At 31.2% G+C, this 22927-nt stretch overlaps 1 protein-coding gene across 1 annotated transcript in view; it reads left to right on the forward strand.

The window, feature by feature from the left end:
* Positions 1–22927, forward strand: part of LOC108752106 (chorion peroxidase-like) — a 108467-nt gene that overhangs the window by 27268 nt on the left and 58272 nt on the right. The window contains 1 exon segment of the mRNA XM_018492733.1: positions 19134–19353. Within this exon segment, the coding sequence (XP_018348235.1) occupies positions 19134–19353 (220 nt within the window).

The following is a 22927-nucleotide window of genomic DNA, read 5'->3' on the forward strand; positions in this document are numbered from 1 at the left end:
ATAATACTACTTAGTATATAATACTACTTAATTATTAGGCATATATGTTACTGTTTAGTTATTATTTTAAAAAAAGGAACCTTCAAAAGAAAATGGAAGACTGTAGAATAGATATTCTTTATCTATGTGACGCGTGAGCTATCTGTGGGTTTGAATGTTTAAATAAAGGAACTAAATATGCCCTACTATAAAAAGGAAAAGCATTTTACAATATATAAAAGATATGAAGTTTCGAAATAAAGATAAAATAGGGATAAAATAAAACTAAGACGAAATTCTAAACTAGAGATAAGATAAAGGTAAGGTATAAATCGTATATTTATAATAAAGAAAGAGAGAATTTTATCGGGATGTAACACGTGCGTGCGTGCGTGCATGCGTGCGTGCGTGCGTGTGTGTTCTGTGTTCATTTCAATAATAAACTCTTCTTGTACTTTTTATAATATTCATGTTGTTTATTTCTGCGGGCCGGGAGTACGTGAATGCATTCGCGTGTTAGTTTGCTTAAATATATGTATAATTCTTACTTCATCCGATTACTCTACACATGATCAATATTAACAACAGTATCGACTTATATTAAAATTAATTGCACAAGTGTTTTTTAACTATTTATATATACTAATGTACATACAGCCTTCTAGTACAAAATATTACACCAGTGTTGCAGCAATATTATTTTCAATGATTGCAATATTTTGTGCAGCAACATTACTGCAACATGGCAGCAATATTCCTACGTTTACTAAAATAAAATGTTGCTACAATGTTCTGTGATATTTTGGCAATATTTGAAGAAATATTGCAGATGTATTCCTGCAACATTATGCAATATTTCAGTAATCAATCTAATCTTATTAATCGTTAAATTATTATTGCTTAGCATAACATTCCAAAATACGATGAACATATGATAAAAAAATATCCGAGGTCTAGAAAGCAACACCAGAAAGAATTTTTAATTTGGGAATCTTGAAAAGACTTGCCATCTCGATTTATATACTTCTCCTTATAAGACTTCTGATCGTTTTTTTTCTTATGAGAAGTGCGTTCACTTCGTAACAGAGTATTTACCTGTTGATTATAATATTACTACGTATTATATATATCTGTTAAATTATAATAAATTGCAACAATATATTGCAATATTTTCTACAAATTATCAAGACAATATTATTGCATTATTTTATAATAAAATATTAAAATTTCAAACTATAGAAATCAAAGCCTTAAACAGTCTAGTTTAAAGTAATAATTACATTTTAACTTTGAATTAAAGTATTGATTTTATATAATATAATCTAAAAATTCTTCATTGAAAACATACATATATCCGCCTTCTCCCCTCTTAAGTAAATCTTTAATTATCACCACCTTCTTAACTAAAATCAAATAAGAGATATATTATTGTTAATAATATCATTGAATAGCTAAAATTTCTGTTGAAGTAAATAAAATATGAACTTTTAATTCATTATATTATGGAAACCCCCATATTACTTCAAAATTAAATATAGTTAAAAAAAACATTATATTTTTATTATAAAAATAATTTATATTTATAATTTATTTAAAAATTTTTAATTAAATTTTGGATTTTAATGCTTGTATGATTCTTATGTGAATTTATATACTACGTATGTAGTCCCTAAACGCGCGCCGAAATGAATTTTCGGTTTTGAAACGCTAACTCTACTAAACTATCGCAGTAATATATCGAGTTAAGTTAACTAGCAATTTAACAAAGTTTTGATGCTCTTGCCTCAGTAGTCTAAAAGGGCTTAGGATGCTCGCACGGAATGCAAGGGATCCGGGTTCGACTCCCGGCCGAGGGATTTGTTGCAATAAGAATTAATTATTTACAGATTTTAACATATCATTCATCATTATTAAGATTGTTTCGAAAATGCGAATAAATATCAAAAATTTGTTAAATTGCTAGTCAATTTAACTCGTGATATTACTACGGTAGTTTAGTAGAGTTAACGTTTCAAGATCGAAAAATTATTTCGGCGCACGTTTCTAGGGACTACATAGTAGCATATAAATTCACAAGAATCATGCAAGCATTAAGATTCAGCTAGACCGTTTAAGGCTTTGATTTCTATAGTTTATATTATTACACATATACGGTCCTATATTATAAAATATTATATTGTTAAAAATTTCAATATTGCAGCAGTATTGTAATTTCTGTAATACTGTGTACTGTTAAAATATTGCTTCAATATTGCTGCATTGTTTTATATTGTAGAAGAATAATTTGTTTTTTTATTTTTGTCTCACAGAGAATATCCAGACAGCATAAAATACTAAAAGATAATAAAAATATATTTTTTATAAATTCGATAGAGCGAAAAAATGTCGAAAAGATATACCTTTTTTTTGATTCTGCAGCAAAACAATGTCTATAAGACATCTTTTAGTTTTGTTGAAAAGACAACTTACAAAAAAGATATTTTTTCGTTTTTTTTTTCTATGATTGTCTTTTCAGCAAAGCGAAAAGTTGATTAAAATATATCTTTTTCAAAATATTATCAAAAAGACAACATAGAAAAAATATTTTTCTGTTATTTTGATACTTTTCATCATCCATCCGCGTGCAGTACGCGAGATCATCATCCTTGTATTTAAAAATCATATAGGATTAAAACATTAAAGATGCAACATTATGGAAAATTTTACTAGAGTTCTAGTGAACATTAATGAAATATTGTTTAAAAGCGAGTTGCCATAGAAGACTAAAAAAAAGATAATCTTATACACAGGAAACGACAAGCATTGCAGAACTCATAAATAAATTATATCTTGACAATTATATTATATAATTAAATTTAGTGCAAATTTTTTTGTGTAAATATTAATTCAGAGATCTGATGTTATTAAACATTAAATGTGCCAAAATTTAGAAATTACAGAAAGTCTTAAAGACGACTAAAAAATATCTAAAAAAATAACTAAAAGTTATATGGATAAAGCTATAAAGATGACTAGCATTGTGACATCTGTCATCTTTTGGTCATTTTTTTGTCGATTATATTCTTATATTAAATTCTTTTATTAAAAGATATCTTTATAACAATTTCGTTATCTTTTAGTTATCTTTTAGACGACTTTGTGCTCTTCACTCACAGATAAACAATCTGACCAGAGGAAAGCCTGAAAGCAACTACGATCGCAAATTAGCTATTAAATTGAGTATGTAAAATATAGGATTTTTGGTTCTCTTCCTATTATATGAGTCAGACATAAAACAAAGACAAATATTCGAACGTTTTTGTCTAATTCACTTACCCGCGCAGAAATTGAGTCTCGCGCTGATCTAGTCACGAGATAGAAAAGTTGTATCTAGATAATATTAATTATAGCTATTGGCAAGTGTCTCTAGATAGTTACTATGCACGGGAAATGTGACGCTCACGTTTTCCAGTAGTATAAAGAAAATTAATGGTAAATATGACGTTGAGAGAAGTCAGCCCTGATGACCTTGACATACTCGTATGTTGTTGACATGACCTATGAGTGACCTATATATGGCCTATATATGAGTGACCTCCAATAGCTTTTAGCATCGCTCGTTATTTATTAAAAAATTATTAAGAAGAAAATTAAAAGAAAAATAACGTCTCTTTTTTCCACTACGTACAATAAAAAATTATCTGCATTAAAATAAATTTCCTGCTTTAAAAACAAAAATTTTTTTTTTAATTATTAAATATTTTATATCATTTTTTATTTTTTTATATAGTAACGCACTTTCCAGTATAATTGTTCAGTAGTGTAATTATTCTATATAGATATTTTAATTCCACGAAAATACCTTATTCGCCATTATTATTAGTAGGATACTTGCTTTTATTCTTGCTATAGATTCTTAAACTTCCACTCTAATCATCCATTGACGCAGAAGAAAGGAACCATCTTTTCATTAGTCGACAGAGCCTTTTTATTATCCGACGTTAAGTTTCACACAAAAAATTTGACCTCCATCATTGACATTTTACTTCTGAATGACTATCCACTAGACTTTATCTTTGACTCCATCAATCATAGGATCAAAAATTTGATTAGAAATAGACACAGGTTATTCGATACCGAGACTGACATTGACTTAACTAATAAGCCTGCCTCTTGGCTTGAGGTACCTTTCATTCCGCTTCATACAGAGAAACTTAGATCTCTGAATAAAAGCAAAAGTGATATCAGGGTGGCCTTCCGCAGCCCCAACAAAATGGGCAAATATTTAAGAGTCCAGAAGGATTCTTGTCCCAGCACTTCGAAAAGCAACGTTGTTTATAAAATTCTGTGTAATGATTGTGACGCTTCTTACGTTGGACAGACGGGCAGACAATTAAAAACTAGGATTGCCGAACATCGTAATCATATTAGACACAAAACATCTGCCCGCTCTGTCATCACCGATCATAGGTTGAGTCACAATCACGATTTTCAATGGGACAATGTTCTGATATTAGACGAGGAACCTTCGTATAGAAAGCGCTTGATTTCGGAGATGCTACATATTAAAAAACAGAAGAACAGTCTCAATTTGCAGACCGACACCGAGGGTCTTAATAAGGCATATCTACCGATAATAAACAAAGTCTGACTTTCGATCCTGTCGACCCGTCTCCTCTCTCAGTGCGTCGCGTGCCGTCTTAGCGAGCGGTCGGTGTTATGTGCGATGTTGACATGTCTGACTTCGACGATTACATCCCTATCATTGTCAGGGATTTTCACACTTGTCATGCATTGCGGCGATTTTCATTTCCTGTTCGGATGCGTTGGTGAGTGAGCACTTGGCTTCTTATCTGCGGCGTGTTTTTGATTTTAAGTTTTAAAGTTTTTTAGTTTACTTGTCTTTTATGAGTTCCCTTCCTTTTCCGTTTTTTCAGTCAGCATTTGACTATGTTTCTTAACATCGGTTTGATCGCCCCATCGCACATACAACATTAAGCTACGTCGAGATCCATCACATTTGCTGATTTCCACGCGTTAAAAATGTTGCGTCACTGAATGTTATCGATTTATTATTATCTTTCTGTTGTATTCTTTTATGTTCTTTTTATATCTTTTATATTATATTCTTTTTACATCTGAGGAGGGCTCAATCCAGCAGCCGAAACTTGTTTGTTTTATATTTTAATATACGCCGTTGTTCTTTTTATTTTATTTTATGTATCTTTGACTGTTATCTTTAATTATATATATTATGCGACGACTCTTTTTCGCCATTTATTTTGTTTATTTTGTTTAAAAAAATTAATTTAAGAATATTGCAGTAAATGTTAATACAGAGATTTTACAAAATTTTGCAATATTTATTCGGTATCGTGTCGTTTGGCGGTATCCATCAAAGCGTTCGTGAGGTTGGCTGCTTAGTTGCGCCGCTCCTGACAGCGCAAATTTCATGCCTTGTGATTGAACTTATTCTAAGGTTCACTGTTTAAAAACTATTAATACCACAACATTTTGTTATTGATATTTTTGACTCATTTTTTCATGAGAAATATGTATGTGCCGTCCCGTGCGGTTAATCTGGATCATCCTGTATATAAAGAATTTTCTCAATTCTGAAAACTGTCATATTTTATTGTATACAAAGGTGTACATTGATATTCTGAAGTATACTATACATCACACTTCTTTTATAGATAAAATATGCTAATAAGTATATATAGAATTTCCTATAGATTGGTTAGTTTAGCGACAGGGCCAAGTGTACGTATAAATATGTATATTCTATAAATTAACTATTATGGGGAATGTCGTCATAATAGTTAATTTATAGAATATATTTGTACGCGTACATTTGGTCCTGTCGCTAACCTATCTATTTTTTTTATGTATATGGACGTATTGGCATATTTTATTTAAAAAAGAAGTGTGATATATCAGAATATCAATGTATGCAATATCTTTGTATGCAATAAAACATGATTTTGCAAAGGTCGTCAAAATAGTCAATTGAACAACAAACATACATACATATACATACACAGTGTATACACATATATGCCAACGTAAAATGTTGCAAACTATTATCTTTGAAAGTATAAATAAAGAATATATTCAGACAAAGATTTTATGACTTTGAGGGACAAGATGAAACCATTGGTTTGACCTTGGATAGCTTTGCCAAGGTTAGAGCAAAATTATTGACATTTTTTAACTTTTTAAAGCATACATTTTTTTTTACGTAACATTCAGTTAAAATTTGTTACTCAGAGGTTTTTCCTAATTACTGATTACGAATCTGGTCTCAGATTTTCAAAATTCAAAATGGCGGACCTAATATGGCGGACAGAAAATTTAAAAAAATTTAAAAATTAATTTTGGCTGTAAAATGGGATCAAGTAATTTTAATTTTTATTTTAATTATAATTTTTAATTTTTATTTTAAATTCGCAATAAGCGACCCAAAAACCTACTTGACCCTATTTTACAGCTCAAAAAGAAACTAATTTTTTAATTTTTTGTTCGCCATCTTGAATCCGCCATTTTGAATTTTAAAAATCTAAGACCAGATTCGTAATCAGCGACCCAAAAAACTTTCCGGACTTTATTTTCAGCTAATTAACTATTGTTGATTAGTCATAATCATATTTATTGTTAAAAAGGGATGAATTTTTCAAGAGATATTTGTTTATTTATGAAATGTATTTCGTTAACAATAGGAATGTTTCATGATTTTTTTTATAACAATTGATGTTCTAAACTGATAATGTTCTTTTTATTGTAGTAATATGTTAGAAACTGTATAAAAAACATAAAAAATTGAAATTAAAAAAGTGTCACATATGTGGGTGTCACACTGTGCCGCAAAGGGTTAACGAAACCTTCCATTTTTCATCACATATTCTCATAGCACACTTCGAGAGCTTCCCAAAACACTATAATAGAATATATATTACGAAATACTTTTCGAATTTTAAGGCTTGAAAACATAAAGAATAGAGACCAGGAGACTGAACTAGGATTTCAGAAAATGTTAGCAAAGGTTTTGAATTAATATTAGTGATGCTCCTAGGCAGCGTATAAATCGCAAAACTCTTCTCATGTTACACGCACACAATTACACACAATAATCAAAGAATAGAGATATTATTTTTTATCATTATGCTTTGATAGTAATAGAAAGACGTAAATTATCATTAAACTTACATGAAAAATAGAACATTCTTTATGTAAAGCTCATGCGATCTACAATGCAAACTGTGAGAACGGTATCATGGAACAACGTCTCGATCAAACTAATACATATGACCACTTTTGGGCACATAATCTGACGGTGATCGTTTATATATTATAGTTCGGTTTCCTGGTCTGTATTCTTTACTTGAAAGTTGCAGTGTTGCTGGCATATTTGCATTATCCAAATTATCTAAATATTGGCTAAAATCTCTTGAATGTTGTTTAGAATCATGACTTTGATAATATTTGTTAAGATCATGGCTATTGTAAATTATTTCTTTTATTTTTATTTTTACACTAAAAATCTATGTAAAAGTAAAATAAGAGAAGCAACTTTCAATGGTCTTGAGATTAACCATGAAGAATAGAGACCAGGAGATCAAATTTGTATAGACTAAGGCACTAGCCCATACAGCACAGAACGTTGAAAGAATGTTGCTGAGATGTTCAATGTTGAAATGTCAATGTTTTATCAGTGTTATATCTATATTAATTCTTCAACATTGACTGCTTAATATTACTGCAAAATAGAAATAATATTAAACAAATTGAATCACAAGTTGAATTTTTATTGATTTTTCCACATTGATTGTTTCTGCAACATTGAAATAATATTGAATAAATTATATCAACATCTATTTTATTTCGTAAAAAATGAACAAAAATAAAATGTCATATAAATAGAAAAATTTTAATTGATCTTTTACAAAATTTATTTCTAGACAATATATGTTTACGCGAGAATCGGCCGCAGAATTTTTATAGCACAGAAGGATTTCTGTAATGTTGCACGAACAAAACATTAAAATATTGAAACTATTGTAGTTACGTTGTGTAGTATTTTTGAGAAGTCTCTGCAAGATTGCGACAACGTCAAAATGGCTTCTGTCAACATGAAACGTTTCTGAAATATTACGGAAATGTTTGTAAAATCTTTCAGTAATGTTGATGCAACGTTCTTTTTAATTTTATTTGTAACATTGCAGAAATGTAAAAAAAAATGTATATATGCAGGCAGGGCTAGATAAAATACATCATTAAAGTATTTACAATATAAAATACTGTCAATTTTAATCAATATTTGAATTACAAAGTATAAAATATTTTCAACCTTTGATTTGAAATACAAATTATTATTTCGAATCAAAAGACTGAAAGTAATTTGTATTTTATAATTCAAATACTAATTAATATAATTGACAGTATTTATCATTTTATATTTGAAGTATTTTAATGATGTATTTTGCCCAGTATGCGCGCGGGAATAAATATTGTTGATAAAAAATCAAATAATTTATTAAATTGTAATATTCTTATTTTTATGTTATTAAATTACAATGGATTTATTTAAATAATATATTGTTAAATCATAGCACGCATAATCATCTTTAAAAAAGACCTTATTTCAAAACGAAAGAATAAAAAGTATGAGGAGGCTTCTTTGAAGCTCATTATAATCGCTTTACCTTTGGCTGTATGTAATATATTATCCTAAGTGAAAATTTCATACTGTAGAACAATACTGGATATTAGCAAAGTACCGATCTTGTACTGAAAAATGGATTTCATACTTCAGTCACAGTATATACAGTAGCACAATTCTCTGTTGGCGCCTTTGATAGTATTAGCCAAAATGGAATGCGCATGCGCGAAATAAGTAAGTTCCCTAATAACATCATCTGAATTTCTTAGATGCTCTTTATTTTTCCGCTCTCTCTCTCTCTCTCTCTCTCTCTCTCTCTCTTTCTCTCATTGCAAAACAAAAAAAAAATAAGAAAATATAAAATTATATAAATGTTGTATGATACAAATATTATACTATATAAATATTTTAATTAATGACTGTGGCACACGATGCTCGTTTTCCTGCTAGATCGCTTGCGTTTTAGTAAATTATTACAATTGCATTTCACAGAACGCAGATTTTCTAGTTAAAACGAAAGCAATTCAGCAATATTACTCACAGTATTTAAGCGAGACTGACGAAATTGGTGTGTTTGCAGGTATGTGTGTGTGTATATGCGTATGTGTGTGTATGATTTCAGTTAATAATTCACCTCTTATTGTTGTCTTATTTCCGGTTTTGTTGAGGATAGGCTTTATAACAGCAATTTTGCTGACGCCTAACCATTTGCTACCATCATTTAATTTAATTTCAAATAAATAAACAAATTCAAAGGACTCTTTCAAAACATAATAACAAAACTCAATCAACGGGCGAAGTAAGAGTCGACCACATTTTTTAATTTTTACATAAAATTATATATTATATTAAACGCGATGAAACATCACGCCAAAAAATAAGATTATAAACTAATACATTACAAGTAACAAGTTTCGGCTACCAGTTTGAGCCCTCTTCAGACATTAGTACAATGAAAAGTAACAGAACAAATTCAATTGTCGCAAGTATTCGTATATTCCGAATAATCACAGTTCGGGTGAGTCTTGATCTCGAAACATAATTTTTTCGTATGGTTGAACAGTCAAAAGTATTAAAATTGTCATTGTTGAAGTTCTAGTTAATAAAACGGATAAATTAAAAACAAAAAACGTAACGGACAAATACGTATAAATAAAATAATATAAAATACTTAAATTCAAACAAATTCCATAAAAATTATTTCATAAAAAACTCACCAGAAATCATGTGTAAGAAGTTTGAATTAATCTGTCCAAAAAAGAACTAAAAAACTTTTGAAATGTGTACAGAGAGAAGGAACGCAGATATGTAAAACAGACATAATGTATCGATTATCATGTACGTTCAGTAGTGAGGATCAACACAGACTGAGAGAGGAGACGGGCTGTCCGTAACCGAAAGTCAAACTCTATTTATGATTGGAATATACGCTTTGTGGAGGCCATCGGTATCTGTCTGCAAATTGATACCATTCTTTTGTTTCCTGATATTAATCATCTCTGAAACTAAACGTCTCCGATAGCTGGGCTCTTCATCTAAGATTTCGACCTCCTCCCATTTAAATTCGTGGTCGAGTTGTCTCCTATGCTCCGTTATTACCGATCGTGCCGACGTGTTGTATTTAATGTGATTGCGATGTTCTGCAATCCTTGTCTTTAGTTTTCTGCCTGTCTGTCCCACGTACGTAGCGTCACAATCATTGCAAGAAATTTTGTACACTACGTTGTTCTTTGATGTGTGTGGATGAACATCTTTGTGTACCTTAATGTATTTTTTGAGTTTGTTCGGACTACGGAAAGAAACCCTGATGTCGTTATTGTTGAACCGATTGAACTTTTCTGTGTGGCGCGGGATGAACGGAACCGTAAGCCAGGACACTGATTCCTTCGCTTCGTCCTTGTCATTCATACTGTTCTGTGTTATGTGTCTATTTCTATTCAAGTTTTTAATTCGTAGGTTGATTGTGTCAAATATAAATGATAATGGGTAGTCATTGTCTAATAAAATGTTAATGATAAGTGTCAAATTTTGTGTGTAAAATCGAAAGTCCGAAAGTAAAATTGTTCTGTCAACCAGCGAAAAAATCGTTCCTCTTTTTTGTGCAATGGGGTGGTTAGAATAAAAATTCAAAAACCTCCCTGAAAAGGTCGGCTTACGGTACCAATCAACTCCAAACCCGTTTCCAATGATCGATATAGTCACATCCAGGAAATTAATTTCATCACCCCCAAATTCAGAAGTGAATTGTAATCGTGGATGGAACGAGTTAAATTGTTCTACTATTGAGTCAATTCTTGATGGTTCAACCGCAGTACAAATATCATCCACGTATCTAAAATAAAATATTGCGTCCAAGTTCAACGACATCAAGGACACCGTCTCAAGTCTCCTCATCACCAAGTCCGCTATTACAGGTGATAAGGGGGACCCCATAGGAGTGCCGTAACTCTGTTTATAAAAATTGTTGTTAAACGAAAAAAATGTGGAATCAAGAATGAACCTTATTGCCCCCACAAACTCCTCCCTAGGTAGAGGACAGTCTCCGGCAACATACATCCAATGTTCATTGATGCAGTCTATGGCTATATCCACCGGAACATTCGTGAACAGAGATTTTACGTCCAGTGAGATTAATTTATATTGGTCTGTAGTGTGTAATCTTTTTAGTTTCTCAACAAGTTCAAAACTATTTTTTATATGACTCTTTGCTTTAGGAATGGATTTAATTAATATATTGTGTAAGAATGTCGCCAGTGGATAGAGCGGACTGCCCAACGAAGAGACAATGACCCTCAAAGGGCAACAAGGTTTATGTATTTTCGGCACACCATAAGCTCTCGGAAGTGATCCGTCACTACAATATAACGTCTTATATTTTGTTTCGCTAATATACTTCTTCGTCTTCCATCTGGTGAGCATGGACCTTATCGCTGTCGTGATTTTCCTGATGGGATCTTTATTGATAAGAGAGTATGTGTCCTTGTCATTCAGCAGAGTGATCATCTTTTCCATGTAGACCTCTCTGTCTAAAGCGACTGTGACATTGCCCTTATCTGCGTGTGTGAAATGGACGTTGGTGTGCTCCGACAAAAAGGCGCGTGTCCTCGATTCCATTCTTAACAATAATTTATCAATCGGAGATGTTGTGATTGGAGAGGAAATGATGCCGTTAAGAATTGGAATGGAGTGGTTGGTGATCGCGATCCTATTTTCGATCGGCATGCGATGCACACCAGTTTCGACACTCTTAATGCAATCGAAAATAATCTTACGTTTATCGTTTAGTGGAAGAGCGAAGTTCTCACCTAGTTGTAGGAAACATTGTATGTCTATTGGAATGGACACAGAGGATAGGTTGAGGAACCACCCATTTCGGACAGTGGTCAGGGACGAAGATCTGTGTGAGGTGAAGGAACTGGGATGTATGGATATCAAGTTGCTAGGAGATAACGTAAGTGAAGGATTGTTGACATTCGATGTGTCCTTGTGCACGGATGTTGGGCCAGCACGTATGCCTGTATCACATTCATATAAAATAGGTTTGATTCTGGTTATGGTCTGTGCTTCCTTTTTATCACACAGCCATAAGAGTTTGTGATTTAATCTCTCTCTTTCTTTTCGGAAAAGTACATTACAGGATTTTTCCTGTGTATCCAGAAACCTGTCGAGAATCCTTGTAGGAAGACAATTTAATTTAATTTATTACGAAGCTCTATGAGAGAGATTACATGTTAACAGAGTAATTGATATGATACAATATACTATAGTAGACATAACATAAAATAAAATACAATACAATAGTCATTATAATTAAACTAATCATGATTTTCTTTTCTTCTATCTTTTTCTCTGATCTGTATTTTAGCTACTCGAACATTTAAATGGCCTCGAAAGAGAGAACGGAAAAAGAAAGAAGTGAGATAGAAGTTTAAATGGCGTTACTGAGCAACTTACTTGTTTCGCGCATGGTTCTGAGTAGTAATACTGGGCTACAGTACATTGTCAGTAGGTTTTAAATACCATATCCGTATAGAAATTGGCTAAAGAAATGTCTTTGTGGTATTCGTATCGAAACGATACACTGTCGATATATCATCAATATCATTTCCATATTAAAATTGGCAGAAGGAATATGTCAAACGAATGTACTGAAACAGTACATTGTAAATTTTCGATATCGTATCTATACTGAAATTGCCAAAAGTAGTACGTCGGAAATTAATATTAAAACGGTACATCGCCAGCAGTCTATCGGTACCATGTCCGTTTATTAAAATTAGCAAAAGGAATATGTGAAGCGACAGTACTTAACTAGTACAGTGCCGATAGATATTCAGTACCACATTTATATTGACATTATCAACAGTAATGCATCGGATGTCAGTATCGAAACGATACATTGCCAACGGATTATCGGTACCATTTTCGTACGGAAATCGATATATGTGAAAAGATATATGTGAAGCGACTATATTGAACTAATGCACTGTCGGCAGATTTTCAATATCACATCTAGACTAAAATTTTCAAAAATAGTGTGTCGATTCAAGTACATTTTTTTCTAAAAAAAATTATATGCATGTATATTTTATCTATCAGACGTTCAACATATTCCTTTTACCAATTGCAATACAGATAAAATATATACAAGGAGGGGCATTTAAAACAAGTCATCTAAATAACTCGCTTGTTTTTAGAAGAAAAAGTGTCAAACAAAAGTTGCTTGGTTTCGAGGGGCACATAATTTGATGTCAATAATTGTATTGGTAAAGGATAGACAAAAGTCAAATCTGTTTTTTTTTTAATGAAATGATACAATATGTTTTTTTATTTACATTCTGATAGAGCATTTTAACATAAATTATATAATATTTAAATCCTTAGTTCTATTAATTATATTTAAATCCTTCAATGTTTACAATATTTACATACCGTGACACTTGAATAATTAGCGGTACACCAACAAGAAGAAAAGACACGAAATTATTTGAAGAGTGCCTTGAAACAATTTACTTTCCATTACATTTAATTATTTTCCATTATTGATCTTGCGTAATCTTGAATGACCTTTAATTAGAGATCATTGTATTCGTCTTAAAATGTTCTATCAGAATGTAAATAAAAAAATCGTTCCATTTAAAAAAATAAATTTGACCTTTGTCTATCCTTTACACCTCCTCCTATAAAACAATTGACATCACATTATATGCCCTTCGAAACCAAGCAACTTTTGTTTGACACTTTTTCTTCTATTGTTAAGAACAAGCGAGTTATTCAGGTGATCTGTTTTAAATGCCCCTCTCTGTATATTGCACTGTTAGAAATGTTCTTTGTGGCGATCAATTTGACACCACATATATTTCGCGTGCTTAAAATGTGTGTGGCGGTCAATTTGACACCACATATCTTTCGCGCACTCGAAATGTGCAAATTTCAAGACAAGTGTAATTGTTTCAACGCATACATGAATCAACTCCCATAAAATTAATTTCCGAAAATATTAATTAGTGACTGATTTTCGCGTGTTTGAATAACATCCAGATATGATATAAAAGGACCGCAAAATACGGGCATCATCACTTTTGCCTACTCCGTCTGGAGTTAAAGCTGAAGCTGTAACCTTTTTTGAATTGGCTATACGACTTTTACGGTATAAAGAATTGGTACGGACTTTTTATATAGTATTAGTACTGTTAAAAATTGGTATTAATATTTGGTATTGTTGCAATATTATGAATCAGTAACGATTTTTGTTATAGTATTGTTTCTATTACAGTACTAAAAATCAATATGGATATTAGGTATAATATATACTAATTCTGGATACTGTTATAATATTGTAATCTCGTACTGTAATAGTACTCTAATACTGTACTATAATACTGTACTATAATAGTACTGTACTCCAAACCTTGACTCATTGCTATTATCCCAGTGTTTTACCAATACTATACCGGTACTGGTATTTAGTATCGCGCCGGTGTTTAATATTGAAAATTTGTACTGGGCTAGTATTTCATGTATGTATGAAATTTTCACTTGGGATATTAAAGAAGAGCTTTACATAATATATTAAATTAATAAAATATATTAAAAAATGTAACCATAAAAATAAAATTTTAGGGGTATTCTTTTTCTCTCTCTTTTTTTTCTCATTAAATATATTTACTCTCTAAAATTATATACTTTACCTTATTTACTAAAAAATTAATATTCTTATCTATGTTGTGTACGTGCGAGCATGTGTGCGTGTATGCGTGCGTTCGCGTGTGTGAGCATGATCACAATCGAATAGATAATGCTATATCTGTGTTTATTAATTAAAAGTTTCAAAAATCTCTCAGAAACTTTGCGTTTATAACATTGAAATATAGTAACTATATTTAACTACATTACAGGAACATTTCAGATAAGATTCTAATCAAGGTAATTGCAGAAATATTGCAATTGTAATATTTCAAAGAAGATAGTCTTAGAAATATTACAATTGTGATGATACATAATTGAGATACAATACATTGGAAGATCCCTGCAACACAACTGAAACTTTCCGTGCTGTCAGGGAATGTTTGCACGTATGGTATTGTTTGTGTTAACCAGTCCGATGCGTGATGTCGATTCGTGGTCTTTCTACATATTTATATATATATATATATCACAATTATATTTTGTCCACTAACATTCAATGTTTGTTATCAAAGTTGCAGTTCGATTTCAGAGATTAAGCATCATTGGATGGCGTATAAGATTGGATAGATGATTGTTTAGAAAAATAAGAAAATTAATTCTCAAAGGGAAAGCTTTTTTCAATTATAATTTTATCGTGTGTGTTCTGAAATATGATGTTAATCAATAATATTTAATAATAAAAATATTTTTATTAAAATATTTTCAATCTTAAAGATAATAATAAAATTGAATTTATTATGAGAAACATTTCTTATGTCTCACAGACATTGCAATTCAACGAACATTATGCGTTTCAACAACGTTTCTTCAACATTGAATCTACATTTCAGCGACATATTACTGTAATGTTCGCAATATTACAATCGACGTTTCTAAGACATTGATTCAATGTTAGTGTGCTGTAATGTGTAGATATATATAGATATAACCACCTTGGTTCCATTTGATTAATAGGTTATAGAACGATTAGTGACAAAGGTAAATGTTAAGAAAAGCTCAAATTTTGATAAAAATACGCTGAATTGATGTGTTTTTGCAGAAAAATAAAGATTTAACAAGAGAAACACACATAGTATATAATATTGCAGTAATAAGATTGCAATATTACAATAATATTATAACTTGTAATGCAATATTACGTAAATACTACTGAAATGTTACATTGCGATATATCATAATGTAATATAATACTGCCATAATTTTATTGAGATATTACAATTTGATATATCATTCTGCAATGTTTGCTACAATGTCGTCCAAATGTGATACATTGTAATGTAATATTATTGCAATATCGTTCAAATATTGCAATATGATATATCGCATTGAAATAAAGGGTTTTCCAACAAGAGATAGTATTTTGAATTATTAAAAAAACGCATTTTTTTTGTAAGAAAGCTGTGATATTTTTATTCCAATCTCAATACAGACTGTGAGGTTATATTTTAAAAACGATATTCGCTAATGGTCGCCTTGTCTTTTTTATAAATGGTTATCCTTTTGACGAAATTTTTCGTCACATTTTCGCATATTTCGATTTAACGCCATTAGACTTTTTCCTTTGAGACTACGTGAAGAATAAGATCTACATTATAACATAACATAACATACACCATAAAATTTCTTCAAAAGGATGATTTTGTCTAAAAGATCATTTGTAAGAAAAGCCAAAGCGGCTATTTGGCAGATATTGTTTTTAAAACAGAACCTCACAGTCTGTATTTGAAATTGAAATAAAAATATCATAGCTTTCTTAGAAAAAAATGCGTTTTTTAAAATAATTTAAAATACTACTTCTTGTTGAAAAACTCTTTATTACCACAATAACGTTTAAATATTGCAGTACGACATATCGCAAAGCAATATTACCGCAATATCGTGCAAATATTGCAATGTGATATATCGCCTTGTAATATTACCGCAATATCATTCAATGGTTACAATGTGATATATTGCACTGTAATATTACAGCAATCGATCAATTATTATATTGTAGTTTATTCAACTGCAACAGCGTTGAAATATTACAGTGCATTTTATTGCAGTGCCATCTTTCTAAGATATAAATAATAGGGGAGACCGAGGTTCATTGGCATAAGAGGCAAATTGGCAATGCGTTCCGTTTATATATTTATGATAAGAGAAACAATGGAGAAGTTACTGCAAAATATTTCTTTTACAACATAGATAATTCTCCTTAAGTTTCATTTAAATCAAACAAGTATTATAATACAATAGAAAAAGAAAAAAGTCTAATTCAAGAGCACACAAGTAAATTTTTGATCATTTTATAATCTTGTATTAATGCCCTTTGACTTGCTAAAACAAATCTAAGCGATATATTATTAGTTAAAAAATAAGCGTTTGTTAATATACAAAATGATATTTTGAGTAATTATGGTAATTTTTTATAATAAAATAATTAAAATCGGATGTGTGCAGGGATGGGATGCGTTGGCTGATATCATAAGAAAAAGTTAGATTAGGTTAATTCGCTGTATCACATGTGTGAATATTTAATTACAATTTAACTCTGACAAAACGCTTTATATTTAATGCTTTTGTATTAAAATATGGTAGAATTAAAATAATTTATACATATTTTTCTGTAACATTTTGCTATTTGATTATTATTAAATAACTTTAAAAGATATAATTTTTATTAAAAAATACATATTTACCTTCTAATTTTTATTCCTATTACTTTTCTATTATGTTTTTGTTAGTTTAATATAGAGTTTATTATAGAGGCAATTTATACTGTGATATGTACCAATTTCTCTCACATATCATAAGTTATAATGCAGCATGTATTTTACTTAGGGGAGACCGGGGCTAAGTTCGCACCGGAGCTAAACTAGCATTTAAAATTTGAGTGGCAAAAATATAAAAATATTTCTTATGAGTTCCCAATTTACATTGTATTTAGATGGCATCTCATGTGTTTTCTTTATCAACGAAATTTGGTTAGTTTAAGTGTCGCGTTGTTATGTTTAAATCAGATAGTCAAACGTGTTTTCGATAGTTAAAAATAACTTTTAGAACGTTCAGACAATAGGTATCCTGATGGTTGTTATTTTTTTAATTCAAAATTGTTCAGATAAGTAAATCTATGAAAAATGCATTCTGAACACATTTCTTGTGTTATTTCTTTTATTTTCAGAATTGTTTAAATTTTATTTATGTCAAAAGTTACAATATACGTTTGGCACTAAGAGAGCACCAAGCCATCGGATCTAAGGGTATGAAACCACCTAACCTCGCGCAATTTTTTATTTACAATATTTTTATCATATTTTCGTGTTAATTACAATATGATTCGCAAGTGTAAAACTGATTCCATTGATAAAGATAGGATGTCTAGAGTTGTACTAGTCAAAAAAAATAATATGAAAATAGCATTGGCGGTGAAAAAATTTGAAAAAAAATTTGTCTGATATGGAATCAGAAGATTCAAATTAAATATTCGAAATAAAATTTAATACAGTTTTTGATATTTTGACCATAATGACATATTTTTATTGTATATTGCATAAAAAAAATATGGTGCCCATTTAGCCCCGGAGGGTGCGCACTTAGTCCCTAGCATTCTTTAGATTTCATTTTCCTAGGTATCATTTTTTGTGTATATAAATGAAATGAAGTTGCAAACACTAAAACTTTTTATTGCCATTTTGTTGTCTTATAATCATTCTATAAAATGCTAATAATTATTTGGCTAAAATCATTTATTTTGTCATTGAAAACTGCAATTGAGAAAAAAAGATGCCCACTTAGCCCCGGTATTCCCTATTGCAAAGAAACTATACAGTGTATATAACTATTACTGGTATAAAAATGTAGAGACAGATTTTCTCTATTATATTGATATATTTTAATCATAATAATTAATTGATTTAAAAATCTAATGCCGAAATTGTAAAAACTATTCCAACGAAACCCGGTTTCCTCTATTATGTTTTAATTTATTACTAAATAAATATTAAGTATTAAATGTAAAAAAATATAGATTGGACGTAACTCACAATGAATACAAATACGCTGTATTATGTCTTACACCTTACTTGTATCTATTACAGTTATATGTAATATTCATTTACAATTTTTTATTTGTGTAATATTCAATATTTTTCTCCTATTCTTAATTTTTTGTGCATTGATATATATATCTTAATCTCTCGCACTAAAACGCTATCCATTTTCCTTAGCGCCCAGACACTGCCGTATCTCTAGAAATAGCAAATAGATCATATTAAGCATTAGGTCACATAAGGTTTATACTATGTATACCTACTTATAATATAATATGTATATGTAAATCATATAGCATCCAGAGTGTCTTCCGATAGCAGTAAATTCGCGCGACAATTTCTATGGTCCTTTGGGTGTAAGGTGTTTGGAATTTCTCAGAAGCGGACCAGCTCCTAAGGAGGGCTGTGAATTTGGACCGAGAGAACAATTGTCCCAAGTGACCAGTTATTTGGATGCCTCCATGGTTTACAGTAGTAATGCCATGCATAGTGACAGTCTGAGAATATTTCGGAATGGTAAGTGCACTTCAGTTCGATAGAAAAGAAAAAAAAGAAAAACAAGAAGTATCCTTTTCTAATATCTTAACAGTAACTATTCTTTCAGCCTCCAATTTATAGTACTTTTACAGGATGTGTAAAATCAGCTATATCTGGATAAAACAATCAGTTTATTAAAACGCCATTTTATTTAGAAAAAAACTTGAAAATATACAAAAATTTTTTGGTGTGTCGCTTGAAGGATCCTCTCTGAATTTTATTACTTAGTATAATCCCCGTTTGCTGCGATTACTGCCCTAATTTCTAAAGCGCGAGGTCGCTCTCTTTAACTGTCTAAATATTCATAAATGCTGCCTCAATCATAGCGGCTTGAAAAATTGTCATGTTGGGGTACCTGAACTTGTTAGACACTCTTTTAATAACGTCTCAAACGAAGTAATCTAAAGGATTTAAATCTGGACTATTGGGAGGGCAGAATTCCTTGGATCAAAACATGTCCACGTTGTGGGAGAGCCAATTTTTTGTATTAAATGACTTGTGTGAGTCGGCACGCCGTCCTGTTAAAAAATATACGACCTTCCAGAGTTTTCATCTATAGATTCACTACAGTTCTCAAAAACCAGAGATAAACTTCCTTCATGATGATTTTTCTTTTTTTTTTTAAATAAGGCGATATGATGTCACTCTCATTGGAGACGACACTTAGGACGTGAACGTTTGCCGGAAACTTTGTCCTAGTTATTACGAGGACATCCTAGGGATCATGAGCGAGTCAGCGGTCGTCCTTCCGGTCCATTTTTACATCAGCAATAAAAATTTTATTGGAAAAAATCTGAGGCGACCCGTGGCTTCGTGCTTCAACAAATAAAGAAGCAAATTGCAGCGGGCCTTAACATCTCTCTTGGCCTTAACATTTTCATACAATATTTATCGTATATTGAGCACATAAGACGTGTATCTCAAATCTTCGGCAATTCAAAAGTGGCCTCACTCACCCTCAGTATGGTAAATAATTTTCGAAGCGACACTCCTGAGTCTTCCGAAATGAGCTCTGGAGGACAGCCGGTGTCCTTGCAGTCTTTTTTTGAATAACTCTGCCTCGCCGGGTTAGCAGAATTTTCTTCGGATTTCTTCGCGTCTGTATACTTTTGCGCGATGTCGTAAAGGATCAATCGCGAGTATCCGATGAATTACTTTAGTCAGCGAACGTCCGGCGCGAAGCGCTTCAATTATCGCCTCTTCGGTTGTAATTTGATCTCACTAATTCCGATATTTTGAGGTTATACACATTTCATACAAACATCTGACTTATCTGAATACCAACAGTCATCTATTGCACTAAAAAAATATACAGGCTTTTTCAGATCGTAATAATCGGATTATCCTTTCAAAAAGTAACAAACGAATATTTACGATTATTTTGATCGGTCAAAAAATCCAGTCACATTTAATTGAAAATAGATTCTTCAGAATGTCCGATGAAAAATATCCGTTTGTTACTTTTTGAACAGACTATTTGATCGATTATGTTCGATTAAGTAGTTGCACTCATATATTTTTGATCGGATAACATTAAAGGAATGCTAGAACCGTCTGTATTACTGATTAAACTATTCCAAATTCGATAGTAGTGACTTCTTTCATTTATTTCTTATACTTATTACATCGTTGTGTCTCGCATTCATTTGTCCTTATCTAATATATTGCAACGCCATCTTTTAGAAGATTGAATACTTACTGCTAGACACATCTTGCTTTGTTTAGTTTCCGAGTTTTCGTTCAGCGTTCGTATACACGTTATTCGCAGATCGATATAAATTTTTCTTTTGAAGCTTTTAATTTTAGTTTCATAAACTCAGTATTATTTGTACACGTCAAGTGCTTAACCGACCAAATTATCCGATAAATCGTGTTTTTCCATCATGATCATAATATTGAAAAACAGAAAATATTGATTAAAAATTAAAATAATATTTAATGGAAATAAGATTAAATGTAAAAGTCACTATTTTTTTATATCCTGGATTTTAATACCATTGAAAATTTCGTCGTCATACATTTCTTTTCGATACGGATATTGCAATTTATATGGCCAAAAATAAGAATAAATCAAGAATATGGCAAAGAATAAAAAAGAATGTGTAATAAAAATCAAACTCGCGCTAGAGACACGTGCTCGCTTGATGACCTCAACATCATCAGCAATGCTACAAATACATATATATTGTGGTAATGCCAGCCTAGAGAGCCTATGGAAACAGTCTCTGATCACGTGACCAACTATTCTGTAATTGGCCAACACCTTCCAATTGATCGGATATTTTTTCATTGGATATTTCGTCAGATCGGATACAGCACATGTAATCAAATATAAAATTTGATCGAATAAAATACTCTCTTTTTATCCGTTCAAGTCTAATGTCCGATCAGGTTATAAGTTTATCCAATGAAATTTTAACTGATAGGCATATTCCGTTCACATGTAATCGAAAATTACATTTCAACGGATAGAAGTGTTCATCGCTTCATCGGATAATCCTGAATCTGATCGAAATTGATCGGAGAAAGAACTAGAACAGTTATTTCCGATCAAAAGCACTAGACATTTTTTGCAGTGTGTTAAAGTCACATGTAAAGGAAAATTCAAATTTAATTCCGACCGGATTTAGCTGGCGCATCCTATATATAGTATTTAGCTCATGTAGTGTTTCTTTAGTACTTGGAATGTAGAATTAAGTAAAAAAGGAATTATATCATGAGAGAATCATTCAAAGTTATGGTGAATTGTTATTTTTAAGTGAAAATATAAAAAAATCTGTAAGTAATATAGTAATGGGGGTTCTGGACTACAGATACCAAGCTGCTACCAGGCGACGCTGGCATCGCGGTCGCGAGAGGAACTTGTTGGGGGCGGGGGGAGGAAGGAATAACGCGGGGAAGATCTCAAGTGGTATCACTGTTTATGTAAATGTGCATCCTATACTTACGATTTTTTCTCTCATTGCAGCTTCTTATGTGACTCCTTTTACTTATTGTCATATGCAAAATGTATACATATACATATACATATATTTTTTTTTATTTTTATTATACTTATTCGATTATATTCTAATAATGCTTTTAAAGTGAGCGCAGTGATATTATCAGACGCGATGATACCATCGATCGCAATGATTTTGCCGGCACATGTAATACCACGAAGAATGTAGGAAAGAAAAAAACGAATAGATATCGTGAAGACGGAAAGAATGAATAATTTCAAACTGTAAGACATATAGTTTAAATATTCGTTTATTTTTGATATACTATATATATAAGGTATAGTAAAAAGAAATCTATTATTTTTGCATTCAATTGAAGGCTTTATTTAGCATGATCTTTATTTAGAATGATCCGATTTAGGTCAAATATGCACCGTTTTGTTCGATAACTTGTTGCCATTTTGAAGGTAATTTCATTATGCCTCTCTCATAGAAACCCTCGTCCCTATTGGCAAAAAACTGGGACAGTCGATTTTCACAAGCTTCTCTTGAGGCGAATTTTTCACCAGCAAAATCATTCGCCATAGACAGGAACAGGTGGTAATCACTTG

This window comes from Trachymyrmex septentrionalis, unplaced genomic scaffold, assembly GCF_001594115.1.
Source record: "Trachymyrmex septentrionalis isolate Tsep2-gDNA-1 unplaced genomic scaffold, Tsep1.0 scaffold54, whole genome shotgun sequence".
Classification (NCBI taxonomy): domain Eukaryota; kingdom Metazoa; phylum Arthropoda; class Insecta; order Hymenoptera; family Formicidae; genus Trachymyrmex; species Trachymyrmex septentrionalis.